The sequence below is a fragment of the Anguilla anguilla genome, chromosome 3 (genome assembly GCF_013347855.1).
Source record: "Anguilla anguilla isolate fAngAng1 chromosome 3, fAngAng1.pri, whole genome shotgun sequence".
In the NCBI taxonomy this organism is placed as follows: domain Eukaryota; kingdom Metazoa; phylum Chordata; class Actinopteri; order Anguilliformes; family Anguillidae; genus Anguilla; species Anguilla anguilla.
Genome location: NC_049203.1, coordinates 22,399,996 through 22,417,243, shown reverse-complemented (window position 1 = coordinate 22,417,243; position 17,248 = coordinate 22,399,996). Strand labels below are relative to the sequence as shown.

General features: G+C 41.9%; 2 protein-coding genes across 6 annotated transcripts in view; one reads left to right on the top strand and one right to left on the bottom strand.

The window, feature by feature from the left end:
* The first annotated feature begins 1,503 nt into the window (after nt 1–1,503).
* LOC118222372 (integrin beta-2-like) lies at nt 1,504–14,371 on the top strand. Of its 3 annotated transcripts, none has more exons than XM_035407922.1 (16): nt 1,504–1,737; nt 2,076–2,139; nt 2,590–2,678; nt 3,027–3,210; nt 3,927–4,100; nt 4,600–4,787; nt 4,929–5,081; nt 5,171–5,266; nt 5,599–5,688; nt 5,776–5,907; nt 6,439–6,623; nt 6,985–7,208; nt 8,189–8,408; nt 9,677–9,879; nt 9,977–10,015; nt 13,618–14,371. In XM_035407922.1, exons 2-15 carry the CDS (start codon nt 2,082–2,084, stop codon nt 9,982–9,984), a joined length of 2,004 nt encoding a protein of 667 aa, XP_035263813.1. In that variant the 5' UTR covers nt 1,504–1,737; nt 2,076–2,081; the 3' UTR covers nt 9,985–10,015; nt 13,618–14,371. The 3 variants fall into 3 exon arrangements, with proteins under 3 accessions (XP_035263813.1, XP_035263814.1, XP_035263812.1); XM_035407923.1 differs by lacking the exon at nt 13,618–14,371 and adding an exon at nt 10,776–13,507 and having other exon boundaries at nt 2,079–2,139; XM_035407921.1 differs by lacking the exon at nt 13,618–14,371 and adding an exon at nt 10,776–13,507.
* An 810-nt stretch (nt 14,372–15,181) lies between these two features.
* The window catches only part of LOC118222336 (double-stranded RNA-specific editase 1-like), a 39,828-nt gene continuing 37,761 nt past the window's right edge, over nt 15,182–17,248 (bottom strand). For 2 of the 3 annotated variants that reach the window (XM_035407829.1, XM_035407826.1), the window contains exons 9-10: nt 16,521–16,699; nt 15,182–15,978 (exon numbers count right to left, since the gene is read on the bottom strand). In XM_035407829.1, the coding sequence (XP_035263720.1) occupies nt 15,802–15,978; nt 16,521–16,699 (356 nt within the window). In that variant the 3' untranslated portion in view covers nt 15,182–15,801. The remainder of the gene's footprint in view (nt 15,979–16,520; nt 16,700–17,248) is intronic. The other variant, XM_035407830.1, reaches the window with a different exon arrangement.

Genomic DNA, 17,248 nt, shown 5'->3' with positions numbered 1-17,248 from the left:
CCCTTCTAAAAGCACGGTTTTCAATGTCTTCCAATAACGCAAGAACAGCCATGGTTAGTTTTTTCTAATTTGACACACTATTTATAGAACATCGCATCCTGTTTTTAATTCAAAACACCTTGCGTCTGGAAATTAATTCCTCACACCTTTAATTGATAATTCCTATCAAATTGTTCATAAAGCTAATGCAAAGTTCACCACAGGCTAGGACACATAATGCGTCCCAATCTGCAATACCCCTACATAACCAGCAGGAAAATGACTTGCGTCAAGTCTAGACTTTGTGTAGAGATAAGATCATTTACATGTCAAAGTAAGGTTTTATAAATAACTACTTATACGTGGTTTTCTGCATAAGTCATACTTAAGATCAAAATTGATCATAAGTCCGTTCTATAAATGAGGCCCCAGATTGACTCTCTGCATGGACAGCATAGTCATGAGCGGGTACAGATGCAGCCCACTCGCTCAGTTGTCTCCTGCTCCTCAATTAACAGAGTATGCAAAAGAAGCTGAAGTATTTCAATGGAAAGAGAATATCTAACAATACAGCATGTGAGCCAGATACATTAGTATTAATATATACTGTTCTCAAAAGTCACCAGAAATGAACATTTAAGTGTTTTTCAAATATGTTATTTCCCCAGGACCCTCCTAGCACCGCCTGATTATTTTATTTTTTCAACAAAAGTTACAGGTTCAGTTCTGAATATACTTAACCTTATCTATTTTGACAAATATTTAGATACAAAGTCTAAAAAATATGCAGTGTATGCAGTGTCAAAATAAACTGCAAAAATACCTAAACAATTTCACTTGAGATTCTCTGTATTTTTTACTGTATTTTTACAAATGTCATATAATAGCCAACGTCAAGATAGTAAAGTCATGGTTATTCTCAACTTCTGTTAAGATCTTTAATTACCAAACAAGCAAACAATCAGGTTATTGGTCTTTCAGACCAATCTTTCAAATAAAAGAAAGAAAATACATTTGAATAAAATGTATCTATCAATATATTTAACACTTCACCTCACCATCTGGGCATATATGGGTTATTTCTGTCAGGTTTTTAAATATATTTTAATGTAGTAGAATGTAATTATGTTTTCCAAAACATCCTCATAGTATTTACAATGTATTGCAGTAGATTCCATAAGGGTTAACTGCCCAACTTTTTACACATTTAGCATTGGATATTTACTCAGTTATTTAATGAATTTACTTATTGTATTGTCATGCATGTACATACATTTCCCTCTCCCACACACAGTTTCATTCCCACATATATTTTTGTATATACTTGTATGTATTTTTAATTTATTTATTTATTTATTTTGTTTTTTGCACTGGTTGCTTATTGTTTTCTCTTTTATATTGAGAACAGCATGCTACTTCAATGCTGAATTTTCCCTCTGGATCAACCAAATTATGTGTATCTGTACAGGACAAAGGTTATAAAGGAATCTGTTCAAAAACACACTATAGCTTAAGAGCAGTTGTAGGTCAGTACTGTTCTCTCTAGACCCTGAAGAATCAACATGCGCTGTTGTGTAAAGCTGCCCAAGGTTTAATCACCTGAAAAAGTTAAAAACATTTATTTTCTTTTTTTTTTAAACCTTGGACCCTGAGAGAAAATAATACTGGCAGCATATCTGGTTGTGGGAAAGACAGCAAGAAGGTTTCACCGTATAATTTCTACAGTTTTAAGAGCTTTTGAGACACTGGGGGTAATAGGTAAGATGACGTGTTCTCTGAGATGAAGTTGAGCTCAATGAACAGACTTTTCATACATGTAAAAAAAAATGTTTGATTTTTTTTTGTACTTACTCCAATACTGTATTAACTTTCTTTGCTATGTACTGCATAATATTACCAACAGTATTGAAAGCATTTTTTTTTACTATAATTGACACTTCACATATTGTCTTTCAAAGTTAAAACTATACAACCTGTACATGTGTTACATAAAGGCCTTCACATTTAATATGGCAGCATAAAATAGCCTGTGCATAGCTGAGCTTCATTTTGTTAACGTTTGAAATGTCTTGTTTTCTGACGCATGTTCCTTCCAGTAGAAAATGTTCCATGTATTTCACTTCACTGTCATGATGGGGTTGATCCTCTTGGGCCAATGCTGTGAGTTCTTTATGTCTCTGCTCCTCAATACTATGGCATGGGTGCTGATGCCACACTATCGGGAATGAGTGTACTGTAGTATATGCCTTCATTTGTTCATAGTAAGCATTATTAAGCTTGTGCCTGTATAGTTTTTATTTGGCAGGATTGTTTTTGTCTGATTCTGATTAGGCAAATGTGATTTCAGTGCTAGTTTGTACTTGGCAGGATTGTTTGTTTGTTTGCTGAACAGGTTGCCCTACAGGGTTGGAGTCCTGATCTATGTGGTCACTTCTGGCACTACAATCTTTACTTCACTCTAGTGTGTTTCTTTTGCACCTCTGCACCTTGAACTGATGCACTTGTTGTACGTCGCTCTGGATAAGAGCGTCTGCTAAATGCCTGTAATGTAATGTAATGTAATGTATGAATGACTGCAGTGTTTTAAAAGGTGTTGCTGGTGTGTTACAGCACATGAGCAGGAGTGCTCTGGCTCACAGCTGCGCATTTGTGAGGAGTGTATCGCTTCCAGTCCTGGCTGTGCCTGGTGTAAAGATAAGGTGAGAGGCTGGAGGATCAGGGTAAGACGCCAGACTGGCCCTCTAATGGGCCAACCTCTACCACACAATGTAGGACATGCCTGTGTTACTCGTCTGTATGACACACCTGTGTCACACACCGGTATTGTGCACCTGTATTAACACACCTGTATTACTCATCTGTATGACACACACCTGTAACACACATGTATTAATACGACCTGTATTACTCATCTGTGTAAAACACCTGTATCATACACCTGCATGGCACACCTGTAAGACACACCTGTATTACTTATCTGTTTCACACCTTTATGCCACTCCCATATGCACACACCTGTATGACACTCCTGTGTTTCTGATTGGCAGGGCTTTGATGAGATGGTTCGAGCGCCTGCTCACTGTGACACGCACGCAAACCTGCGGAAGAAAGGTTGCCAAGAGCGGGACATCATAGACCCAGAGAGCCGCCACTCAGTCACTCACCTGTCTGGAAGAGAGGGCAGGAGGGCCCATCTGAGCCCACAAAATATGAGTCTAGAGCTGCGGCCAGGTGGACACTCTCCATAAACACTGCAGTGCAATTTCAATAACGATCAGCAGCTGCTTTCATTCAGAGCAACTTAAGCACAGATTAAAATACAATTGCAATCAGCAGCTGCTCTTATCGACTAAAACACAGATTACAATGCTGAAAACACAGCCATACAAAACACTTACACATTTGTCCATAGAATACATTCAGACGCTCATATACACATGCACATTTTGCATATTCACGTACACACACACACAGACACACACACACAGAATTACACATGTATGCATATTTACAAATATACGTACCCAGAAAAGGACATGTTAACATGCAGAACACACGGTGTAGAAAAAATAAGCACACTCGCTTGATGCTCCAAAAAACAAATTATTATATTTATTATACTGTAAACAGTTCATGTTTCGGCCACACCGGTCTTCATCAGAACACCGATTGCGCCCCTCTGTTGCAGACTTCAAAGGGTCGTACATAAGCCATACGTCATAATGTTTTATAATAGTGGTGATAATATATATAATCTTCAGCAAATAAAAACTACAAAAAACACTAATCAAATAAACCTGGATCTGGGCAGATATAGCAAACAGATCACCTTTCAGACAGTCTAAAAGAAAAGAAAATAGTTCCACAGAGCACACACACACACACACACGCATACACACCAGTGACATTTTCCCTCTGTTAGAGCTGTGTCCCTGTGGTTCTTCCAGGGAGACCCCTGACATTTGAGCTGCAGGTGAAGAGGCCAAAGAAAAGCCCGGTGGAGGTGTACTACCTGACGTCGTTCTCATTTGTTGCAAAGCACAGCGCTCTCAGAGGGATGTACCTGGGGGGGCAGGTGGTCAGTGCTGTGCAGGAGGTCAACCCAGAGGCACACGGCATAGGTAACTGAATACACTATCACTATGTGTGTAACTCCATAAAGATATAATATTATAAAATACAATACTAATATACAGGCTGCATATTCAATTATGTCATGCAACACTCTTCATAAAAAATAATTTTCTGATAGAGCAAAAATACCCTCTTCTGTGAGAGAAAGTCAATCACCTACAGATCACTCAGCATGTATAAGATAAAAACAGTGTGATTAGTTCACTTAGCATGTATTTTTTTTAAAAACAAAGTAAAGTCTGACTCCAGGCCTATCAGAATGGCTTTTGACAGTTTTCAAATCGCCTTTCAAACAATTAATGCTACACTGAGCTGCTTATCAAAAGAAGCATCCGGAACCCATGCTGCCTATCTCCTGTGTGTCACAGCTTTTGTCTCCTGATTAGCCTCTTCCCTGCAATTCAGATCAGATCTATTATTTTGGATTTGTTGAATCTTTATGTTGTCCACATATACTCATTAATTATCACCTCTTGTGTTTGGCAGGATTTGGGCTCTTTGGAGATCAGAAAAGTGGGTGTGGAGAAGGTGAACTAGGGTGCAAGAAGGTTTTCAGCTTTTCACACTTCCCCAGTCTGGAACCCCCAGCTGACGCCTCCAAATCTGGTACCCCTGACCCACTGGCCTCCTCTGATGCTGGGCTGCAGGCCCTTTTGCAGGCTGTAGTGTGTGGGGTAAGCTCTGCTGCAGGTTGTACTGTGTGGGGTAAGCTCTTGCTGGGCTGCAGGCTCTGTTGCAGTAGGAGAGAATATATGACCCAGCCTGCTTCCTTTACCATCTCTCTATAACATACACCTTCTCCATTTACCTGACAGGACCTGATTGGTTGGGGGGAGGGTACCCGCCTGCTGGTCTATGTGTCTGACCACGGCTTCAGTGCTGCCAACCAAACTCCAGATAACAGTACAGCTGAAGACAGGGGGCGCTGTCACCTGACAGAGGGCCAGCAACACTTCAGCCACCAGCTGGTACACTCTTACAAATGCAGTGATTTACTTATGTGACACTGTAATATTGATGTTAAGATAAATGCTGTTTTTCCATTTGTCTGATGCAGGACTACCCCCCTGTGGCCGAGCTTGCATACAAATTAACAGAGAACAACATTCAGGTCCTTTTTGCTGTCACTAAGGACGTGGCTGAAAAATACAAGGTAAAGGAACAAGACTTAAATTCACCTTAATACCTGAAAAGGAAGAGACTCCACACTGAACTGGATACAGTGTAGAATGTACATTGAAGCACAGTCAGTGTTGAATGCACACTCAACAGGAGTCAGTGTAGAATATATATTCAGCTGGAGTTAGTGTTGAATGTGCATTGAGGCAAAGTCAGTGTTGAATGTAGACTGAGGCAAAGTCAGTGTTGAATGTAGACTGAGGCAGATTTAGTGTTGAATGTACACTCAGCTGGAGTTAGTGTAGAATATACACTCAGCTGTATGTACGGAGCATGCTCAGTACATCTCTCCATGCTCTATTTCAGGAGTTCAGTGACCTGCTCCCCAAATCCACTGTAACAGTTCTTCCCTCGGACCTCCGCAACATCAAGGCCGTCATCACAGATGCTTACAGAGTCAGTCCCCTCATCATGAATTCCGTTTCAGGGTCTCTGTCTCAGGGCGACCTGAGGCTGTGGTTTCACTCACGTCTCCTCTAACAGGCGCTATCGTCCACACTGGTGGTGAGTCACACGCACGTTGCAGGGCTGAAGGTCTCGTACAGCTCAGAGTGCGATGGGGAGCAGGAGAGTTCGGTCCGCGGGGCCTGCAGCATCCCTGAGAAAAGCAGGAAGGTATGCATGCGCCTCTACCTCATGCATTGGCAGTCAGAGACCCTGCCTCACCAGCCTGGAGTCTCAGTCACCGTCCATTAGGGGTCTGGATCGCATGTCAGTCTCAGTCACTGTCGATCAAGTCTTGATCATATGTCAATTGCAGTCACTGTCCATCTGGAGTCTTGATCATGTGTCAATCTCAGTCAGTGTTCATCTGGAGTCTTGATCATGTGTCAATCTCAGTCACTGTTCATCTGAAGTCTTGATCATATGTCAGTCTCAGTCAGTGTCCATCTACAGTCTTGATCATATGTCAGTCTCCGTCACTGTTCATCTGGAGTCTTGATCACATGTCAGTCTCAGTCAGTGTCCACCTGCAGTCTTGATCAAACAGTATGTCAGTGTCAGTCACTATCAGTCTGGCATCTGGATCACATGTCAGTCTCAGTCACTGTCCATTTCATTCCCACCCTGCTGGTTGGAATGATGCCTCTGTGCCAGGTTAGCCTCAGTAACTCCTTCTTCTGATTGTTCTTTGTTTCCCCGCAGTTCTCTCTGAACGTGACAGTCTCCTCCGACTCCTGCCTGGAGCCCCAGGCCCTCCACCTCCAGCTGCTGGGCTCCCAAGACAGGCTGCCAGTGGAGCTGAAATCCACCTGCCACTGCCAGTGTGGGGACGCCCCCGACCCACGTTTCTGCAGCGATTCTGGAAATCTCCGCTGTGGCGTCTGCAGGTGAGCGGAATCATCTCCCCCGAATCTGGAGGAGCAGCAGCTCTCCAGCCTGTCCATCCAGGAGCTCACCACAGTTTTAAATGACCTCTAACTTCTTTTAGAGGGCAGACCCCTCTAACCCCTCCAGAGAATGCATACACAGAAATATCAATGCAATGTTCCAAAAATTCATTGTAATACCACATTTTACAGGTATTACGAGGTATCAGAGGACATTTTTTCGTCCTATGCATGTGCCACCAAAGACTATCTGCTGCATCCCAAAGCGGGGTTGATATAGTTAATTGTTACTAAATCAAGGCCAGTCTCTGATAAACAGGTCAGAGCATAAAACTTAGGCACTGCTTTGCTTCTCTCCCAGCTGTGACCCTGGCCACTTTGGGGAAATGTGTGAGTGCTCCACGGACCAGAGTGATGCCCCCTGCAGGAAAACAGAGGGAAGCCCAGTGTGTTCAGGGCGAGGATCCTGTGTGTGTGGGGATTGCGAATGTCAGACCAGGAGCAACCCGGCCGAGAGGATTTTCGGTCAATTCTGTGAATGTGACAACTTCAGCTGTGATTATCACAATGGCATAGTCTGTGGAGGTATGAATGGTACCTTCTTACTTTTAATCTCCAACCAGCTCACAGTATAGCTCCATATCCTTCTCTATTGCACAGCTAGTTCACAGAATCACCTCATATCCTCTCTATTCTCCAATCAGCTCGCAGCATTACTCCATATCCTCTCTATTCTCCAACCAGCTCACAGCATAGCTCCACATCCTTCTCTATTCAGCAGTTAGCTCACAGCATTAGCCCATATCCCCTCTATTCTCCAATCAGCTCACAGCATTAGCCCATATCCCCTCTATTCTCCAATCAGCTCACAGCATTACCCCATATCCTCTCTATTCCCCAATCAGCTCCCAGCATTAGCTCATATCCTCTCTATTCTCCAATCAGCTCACAGCATTACCCCATATCCTCTCTATTCCCCAATCAGCTCCCAGCATTAGCCCATATCCTCTCTATTCTCCAATCAGCTCACATTATCACACTCCAAGCCTTTATAATTTCATTATATTTATATTTTATTTTATATTTATTACCTTTAATCCAGAGAAATTTACAAAGATTACATTCTTACGTACAAATGAATTGTGCATAAAAATGTATGTAATTTATATAAAATTATCTAGGTAAAAGTTATTTATGAAGACAATTTTTCGGATTATTGCCCAAAAAAGTTCATACATTAATCCCTCCTGTCTTCCAAACAGTTAATAATTTTAAATCTCTTCTGTCATTCACTTTCATTAAAATCAATTAAAATCAAGGTTCCTGAAATCAGCCGTTGCTCCCCCTGATGACAGACTAAAGAAGACTAGGGTGCTGCAAGTTGCCAGCCATGTACTGTACATGCTGATCATCATTTTTTTAAAGTCATGACCTCCTCTTCAAGAGCCACAGCAGAAACACTCTCTTCTCTGGTTGTGTGTGTGGAAACAGAAACACTCTCTCCTCTGGTTGTAAGAAATGGCCGATGTGTTTGGCAACAGAAACACTCTCTCCTCTGGTTGTAGGACATGGCCGCTGTGTGTGTGGAAGCTGCTTCTGTGATGAGGGGTTCGTGGGCGCAGCCTGCGACTGTTCAACAGCGGTCGATCAGTGCAAGAGCCCCGATGGGTCACTGTGCAGTAACCGTGGCAGCTGCCAGTGCAACATCTGCAAGTGCGAAGATCCTTACCATGGACCCCTCTGCGACACTTGCCCCACCTGCCAGAACGACTGCGGCGCAGTGGCGTAATGTCTTTTTTTTTAAAAATGCTTTTCCCCCATGGAATGCCTGATCACATTCACCAACACTCACAGTTGTAAACCGAGTTGTTGATTTGGGCGAGCACAGAGGAGCATGGATTGTCAGCTGCCACTTTCTAATAACACCGTAGTTTTATAGTTGGGCTCGCACAGACGTGAGTCAGAGGAAGATGCTTCACGTACAGCTCAACTGGCCGTCAGTGGGTGCCCAATGAGATGCTGAAATGCTGGCTGATTGAAACCCACCATTTCCTGGCCAACACTAGAGGCAATTGTGCATCACCTTGAAGGGCTGCACAACTGGAACTGATCTGGATTTGATACCAGACGTGGGGCCCATCTATGCACTAGAGCACTACCGTACAGTGCAGTTTTGAGGAATAGCAGAACTACATGTTACAAAGCTAACTAGCGTAGTTACATTTCCCAGTAGTGTGTGATAGCTTTGCTACTTTGAAAAACAGCTAGATTTCTAGTGGTTGTTTGGCTAGCATGGGCACATTTACAGTAATGTGGATTAATGTGTACTGTCCCTGTAAAAAATAAAAAATGGAATTTTTTTTTTTTTACCCAAGTAGTGAATATAACTGCCCCGAGCTTTAACTGCCAAATAAGGCCAACTTTTTCAAATGAATTTAAATGGCAAAAAAATGTAAAATAAGGAATAGATATATCGGTCCACACAACTGCTACGACTTGGCAAGCAAAACTTTTCCTGCGATCTATGGCCACTTGACATGACAATGAGGTCCAGTAAAATCAATACATGTAACAAGTGCTTTCTGCCCAGAAACTTTTCCCTCAGTAGACTACAGTCCTTAGACCAATCATGTCATGGATGAGGAGTCAGATTTTGCATTATTTCTGTACTCCTCTCATTATTCTTTTTTTCACAAAGTAGCTTTAATATAGATAGCTACTTTTTTAAAGTAGCTTTTATTTAGTTAACTACATTTCTCTTATTGTTAGCTCTGCTATAGCTTAACTACTTCCAGCATCAAGTAATTGGTAGCTTAGTTAACTACATTTTGAGAATAGCTTCCCCAAAACTGCTTAACAGATACCTGACCGTGGGGCCCATCCATACACTTAAACAGTGCCTTAACAGATACCAGACTATGAGGCCCATCCATGCAACACAGTGCTTTAACAGGATGAGCCACCCAGCAGCCAATGATGTGGTATTTTAGATTATTTTACAGTTTAAACAAGGCTTTGTAATAAATATACTGACATACATCTCTCTTCGTCAGTCCCTGTGCAGAGTGTTTGGTCTCTGGGTCCGGCAGGGAGAACTGCCTGACCAAATGTGCCAACATCCAGCACACCATGGTAGACATTCTGTCTACAGGCAGACTGTGCCGTATGAGAGATGCACAGCACTGCGTTATGTCCTACTCAATTTTCAAAGTGGGAGGGACCAACAGCTATGAGGCTCAAATCAAAATGCAGCGAGGTGAGTCGCCTCCAGGTCCTGCTGAGTTTTCTCTGTCATTTTCAGCTCTGATTATCCTCCATTTTATACCCACAACTATGCCTATTCTTCATTTCAGAGTGTTGAACAATACCATGAGGACTCCTTTATGGCTCAGGTTAGTTGACTCATTTTATGTGGAAAAAATAACTACAGTGAACGTTTTAAATCGTTCTGCAGTTTTAACGTTTCATACAAAATCTGGAAATATAACTAAAAACAAAAGGAGTCAAATCAATCTGAAAAAAATCTTTTCTTATTTATTTTCTTAAGTGTCAGCAGAACAGGCGAGCATAGGTGGAAATAAGGCTCAATACCACAGTGATATGAGGCTATAGTTTTTAATGTATGTAGTAGCTTTCCAGATCATGTGGTAGAGGCAGACACTTTAGGGGTGTTCAAGACCTGCCTTGACATAGAGCAGAGCATCCTGACAGTATAATATCCTTGAGGGTCCTCACTGTATGAGCTGTAAATGATCAGTGTAGAGGGGCTGAATTGCCTGTTCTCATTAGGTATTCTTATGTTCTATATGGGCTGATTGGCCTGTTCTCCTCATTATGTATTCTTATGTTCTATATGGGCTGATTGGCCTGTTCTCCTCATTATGTATTCTTATGTTCTATATGGGCTGATTGGCCTGTTCTCCTCATTATGTATTCTTATGTTCTATACGGGCTGATTGGCCTGTTCTCCTCATTATGTATTCTTATGTTCTATATGGGCTGATTGGCCTGTTCTCCTCATTATGTATTCTTATGTTTTTATATTCTAGACAGGCTGAGTGGCCTGTTCTCCTCATTATGTATTCTTATATTCTAGACAGGCTTATTGGCCTGTTCTCCTCATTATGTATTCTCATGTTCTTATATTTCCAGCATCCACCTGACATGGCATCAATATGAAGTCACAAATGCAATATTTTCACAAAACCTTCAAAACCATGATCTAACAAGCAACCATCTCTTTGAAGACCAAAAGCTGCAACACAACGTTTTCATATAATTAATAATAATTCATAATTAATAATGAAATAATTGCTAGACTAGAGACTTGACTTTTGACTATGTGAGACTAAGTGGTCCTGCAGTGTGTCTCCCCCCAAAGTTGAAATGATACCTACCCCTCTGCCCAAACATTTCCCTTAAACACACCCCCCCCCCCCCACCATCTGACCAGTAATTTCTGTCTTAGTTTTGACTATACTAGAGAGTCGTTGAGTGCAAGAGGTTTTCAGGTCTCTGAGTTTCTCAACCCAGAAATACAGCTTTGCTATGTTTCCAGCAACACATTGTGAGTGCTCAACGGACAAGGCCCTAAAATTCAAATTTGTAAATTCACATGTATTCACTCTGGCAGTCAGTCAAGTAATACTCTACAGTACAGTCCAACAGTTAGAGTGTACGAAGTTAGTTTTTAAGACACTGACAACTCGGTTTCAGTTAGTCTTCTTTTGTCTTTAATGTCCTAATGTCACATGTTTATGAGATTTAAGGGGATAGTTCACTTCCTGTGTTTTTTTATCGTTTTTTTTTTTTTTTTTGTCAGTTTTAGTGTATGTGTTTGATCAGCAGACAGGTATTCCGTGGATATGAAGGATATTTATGGGAAGTTTCTGACAGCCTTCTGGCTGTACACTGGTTGTTACTGGGGCATTCAGGGGTTTGTAGTTTAAACAGAGAAAATACACTTAGGTCATTCCAAAGCAATTTATACAGCAATGGTATGCCTCCAGTGGTCATATCTATGCACATTACCAAATTATCCTTAAAAAACTAAGTTTAATATCTTTAGTTAGAACCATTACCTACGCCACATGCAACTCAAGATACAGGCACTGTGCAAAAATTGATATCTGTGCTCATAATTGTGGATAAATGCTAGAAAAAAATCTTTTCACATGTACAGCTTCTGGAAACATAACATCGGTGTACGAGCTGATTTGGAGTGTTTTATTTATTTAGACCACAAATACCTGAATGGCTCAGTACCTAATATAAAGCAGGTTGTATTCAAAATATGCCTTTGCACACAAAAACTGAGCCAGTCAAGGACATGCAGTACATAGAAATAATATAAAAAATTCTGAAAAGTAAACTATCCCTTCTATAGTGATTAGTAGTTAATAAAAATACAATATTTACAGCTACACGAAAAACAATGTACACACTGGATGGTATAGTGGCCTGTACACGTCTTCATAAGGCAGTTACTGTTTTAATCAGATACAGCATGTGTAATATGGATTAAACTCTGACGTTCTTCATCACCATTAAAACACATCAGAAAACAGACTACTACCAAATTAGTTTATCATGTGGCATATGCATATCATTTTAATGTTGAATTGTTAGTAGTTGAAATTGCTTTTACTCTGGAAAATGCATTGTGAATAACAGCACCAATGTTTGCTTTCCAATATTAAATTCATTAATACATTTCTTTTTTTAATGATATCACATGCCCAAAACAGTACCTAAAGTCAACTATGATGACATTCTTCAGATCAAATTTTATTGATTTATTTTTATTTGTTTACTTTTTGTTGTTGAGTAACTTACATTTTGTTAATGTTATTGAAACATTGAGGTCTGTAAGGTTGGACACAGGTAAACAGATTCTTTGCAAAGGGCACGTTTACCCAACTCTGGTTCAAGTAACACTGTGTTCCAGCCACAGCTCTTCCTGTTTCCTGTATTTCATATTTTATAAACATTCAGGCAAATCTTTTTGAGAATGATGCTTGTTTGATTAAATCTGAGGGAATATCTAACAATCAAACACTAACAATGTTATACCTACCTAATTAGACTTGAATACTTAGAGTCAGATGCTCCACAAAGTACCATTCCATATGGGAGGGAAAGAGCATCAAATTATGGCTTGGTGGGGCATGCCCCATACCTATACGGGACCAAAGGTTTGGCACTTTTCAGGGTTTCCTACAGAAATGACCACAATGACCACAGATTCTCAGTCTTTAAGAACATTAACTTCTGTACTTTCTGATCTCATGTATAAACACAGAATTCAGATAGAGCTTCACACAGCCACATAATAAAGCTCCAAACTTCCTTAATTTGCATTTTCTTTTTTAGGCCAAATCTCATAATAAATGATCCAGTCCCACAATCCATAATTCTCCTCATTGGACATTTAGCTACATCTGCCAATAACAACATCTGACCAAAGCAGGCAGAGGTACACTACATGGCCAAAAGTGTGTGGACGCTGAACATCTCATCCAAGACTATGGGCTTTATTATGAAGTTGGTCCAACCTTTGCTGCTATAACAACCTCCACTCTTCTGGGAAGTGGACATGAAATTGAGGAAACAATGGGTAGCATTGCTTTGGAATATAGCCTATTTAAATGAGCTAAGCTAGTCAATATTGTGTAACTTGACCTCATTTTGTTAGCAATACTTTTAACGGCAGATTAAAAGCATTAAAGTATTTGACAGAGATTTTGCACATTTTAATTTATGACTTATAGACAGTGTTTTGTATGCCTGAGTAACTTGGCATTTTTGTACATTGAAAATTCTTTTTGTTGAGACAACAAATACACCAGTGTTACAAATAAAGACGTGAGGAGTTTCCGAATTGTCTCATCCATTGGAGACTGGATGAGGTCTTAACATTGTAAACAACCACAACAAAATCATTTAATCACACATGACTTTTCTTGCTTTCTTTCTGCCTGGAACGGTCATTCAGCACAGCAGTCAGAGAGGCTGAACCCAGATTGGACCACTGGGAAGCATCAGAAGGACTTTGGGCCAAGAAACGGGTCAGAAAGACTGGTCTGAGAAACAGGTCAGAAAGACTGGTCTGAGAAACAGGTCAGAAAGACTGGTCTGAGAAACAGGTCAGAAAGACTGGTCTGAGAAACAGGTCAGAAAGACTGGTCTGAGAAACAGGTCAGAAAGACTGGTCTGAGAAACAGGTCAGAAAGACTGGTCTGACAAACAGGTCAGTTCTGAAGGCTCGCAGTAGATTTGAGAAAGGAAGGTACAGTAGACAGTTTGAGCTGGTAGAGCAACAAGAACATCCCCGCTGAGGGTTACATCCAGTGAGTGACATGTGCACTCGTCTGACCATCCCTGTCCACAGGCATCTTACAGCTGCAAAGCACAGCAGGACTAAGAGGAGGGCAGAGGGATTCATAGAGAAGGACTGAGGAGAAAACTAATCTCAATTTCCATTCATATCAGAATAAAGCAGACATTAAGTGCTGATATTAAGTCACAAAATGAGACTCGTACACAATGGCAAACTGGGTTGCTCCCTGCAGAACTGCCTCCATGCAGAGAGATGGCTTTTTATTGGACGGTAAACGTGCAGCATTTAAGAACCCCGCCCACCACCCCAGATGTCAATCAACATAAAACTAAGCCAATAAACAAAGCAATTAAAATGGGCAAGTCTCGTTATCAGTTCTTAAATCATGAAAATCAAAAGAAATTGTGTAAATACTTCTTTCTGCCATTTAAATATACTGAAAAGGGAGCATTCATCTGAACAACTTATCGCGGCTCATTTGAACACTACTGAACATTTCCACATTGAGGACTCAACTGAGCAGAAAGACAGTTTCTCATTCCTCAAATGCAGGCCTTTAATTTGCGTGATATATTTAATATCATATAAAAATGGGAAAGGAAGCATTCCGACAGCATACAGTACAATCCCCCCCCCCCCCCAACCCCCTCCCCCCACCGTTAAAAGCTTGTACTTTCTGCTTATTAAAATACACTTCAGTATCTACTTAAGACTAAGGGAATTATGCAGTACTTAGGGGTACAAATCCAAACACAGATCTTCTGCCGCTTCACCATAATAGCAGCTCAACTGCTGACATAGAAGGTCAAGAATCTGATGAGCCACCTGTTCTGCATTTCAGAATCAACAGAATCAACCCCCCGTCTTGCTTGTAAAACATGGTGTCAGAAAGTCTATCGCAGTTTGAATTGCAGAATAGGACAGTGGTACTGAAAAATGTCTGAAGTAAGAATTAGAGTTTTTTTTTTCCTCTTCCACCAGAACTTTCCAGAAAAACAAGCATACAAAAAAGTCATTGAGCAGGTTGGTATTTATATATAAACTATGTTGAAATTTCACATGTATAAAATCCCCCCCTACAGCTATATATGTGTGTGTGTGTGTGTGTGTGTGTGTGGTGTGGTGTGGTGTGGTGTGGTGTGTAGTGTGTGTAGTGTGGTGTGTGTGCGTAGTGTGGTGTGGGGTGTGTGTGTGGTATGTGGTGTGTATGTGTGTGTGTGTGTTGTGTTTTGTGTGGTGTGTATGTGTGAGGTGTGTGGTGTGGTATGTAGTGTGTGGTGTGTGGTATGTAGTGTGTGGTGTGTGTGTGTGTGTGTGCGTGTGCGTGTGTGTGTTAAACATGCAGAACCAGTGGAGAGATGCAGAAAGAGGATGATTCTCAGGATCCCTGCACAGAACACAGCTGAGAGAACACAGAGAGTTCTGGGCTAAACTCTTTCGATTTGGCATCGACGAGCTCTTCCAGCCAACAGGCTCTTTTCTTATTTTTTCCTCCTTCGCCTTCATTAAAAAAACATTACCTTCCCGCTTCATAACAGAATAAAAATCCTGCAGCAAACCAAAAATACCGTCTCAGGTTTCCAGTTTAAAATTGCGCCTTTGCATTATGAACCTGAACTTAATAAGAACAGAGAGGACTGACACTAAAAAAAAAAAGACCAGAAACATTTAAAAGTACACGCGTGGAAATTTAGGAATGGTGTTACGGCAGGGTGGTATGAAAGCGAAGTGTGATGAGTCGCCGGGGGCGGGGGGGAGGGTCTTCGTATCGGGGATGAACACACACAGTCTCAGTGGCTGATTTGAGTTTGGCCCCTCCCCTAGCCCCAACCCCCCCTCTCAGGAGTTCAGGGAGAACTGGTCCTGCTCGATAGGTTTCTTCACCCAAGCCCCGAGCCCCGCCTTGTGGAAAGCCTTAATCAGCGCGAGCTTGGCCACGTGGTACTCCAGAGCCACCTGCTTGGCCTCGTGGTACAAGCCTGGCCTGGGCGTCTGGAATCTCAGGGTCGAGGAAAGCTGTGAACAGAAACGGGTTGTCACTCACACGAGCACTTGAAAAAAGGAGAAGCTGTACGTGTTCATTTTTTCCAAGAAAGCATCAACAAATGCACTCGCATGCATCCGGCCACATATTTTGCTTAATGACTAAATTCTCCTGAACCAAATGCGTTCCTTTCATGTACGATGAACTGTTACTCAAATATTGTGCTTCTGTACTGAAATTAGAACATGAAAAAGCCTGTTAACAAGTATAGTCCATTCAACAATTCTAGGCTCGTCAGTCTCACTTATATCTATGGATCCTGCCCTATGTGAAGGGTGGTCCAAGGTTACTCCATGCATGCTGGTCTGGAATACTCCTTATGCACACACGCTGGTAGGGTAGAGGTACCAAAGTGATCAAGTAGACAGAGACAACAGAAGGGACCGAACAGAAGAAAGACTGACTCTGATGTAATGAGCATGATGACTGTGATGTCATAGTGTCATTGACGTCATGGCAACACAGAGAAGGCCTGGCTCAGACTGCAGACGCAGGGGGGAGCGGCGAGCCCTACCTTGGAGTGCAGGCGCACCCAGCGGCTGTAGAGGGCGTGCTTGCAGAGGCGAGACGGCCGCCCTGCGTCGTCCTTTCCGGTGGTGGCGTTGATCACCTCCAGCCCCTGGTCGCCCACCGTCCAGTTAACGCTGAAGTTGGGGGCTTTGCCTGGCTGGCGGGCCTCAGCATTGCTTATCCCTGCACAGAGAGAGATCCACAGTACTGAGCGAGCAACAATGAATCCACAGAAACACTGAACGCAGGGAGACCCTGAACACGTAAAAACACTGAACACACAGTAACACTGAACACGCAAAAACACTGAACATACAGTAACACTGAACACGCAAAAACACTGAACATGCAAAAACACTGAACACACAGAAACACTGAATATGCAAACCCAGAACACAGAAACACGCTGAACAGGCAAAAGCACTGAACATGCAGAAACACTGAACACAAAAAACTGAACACAAACACCGAAGATGCAGAAACACTGAACGCACAGACACACTGAACACGCAAGCACAGAACACACAGGAACACTGAACACGCAAGAACTGTACACAACGAAACACTGAACATGCAGAAGTCGGGTGGAATGGGATGGTGAAGTAGGATGAAGTGGGATGGTGAGGTAGGGTGAAGTGGGATGGTGAGGTAGGGTGAAGTGGGATGGTGAGGTAGGGTGAAATGGGATGGTGAAGTAGGGTGAAGTGGGATGGTGAGGTAGGGTGAAGTGGG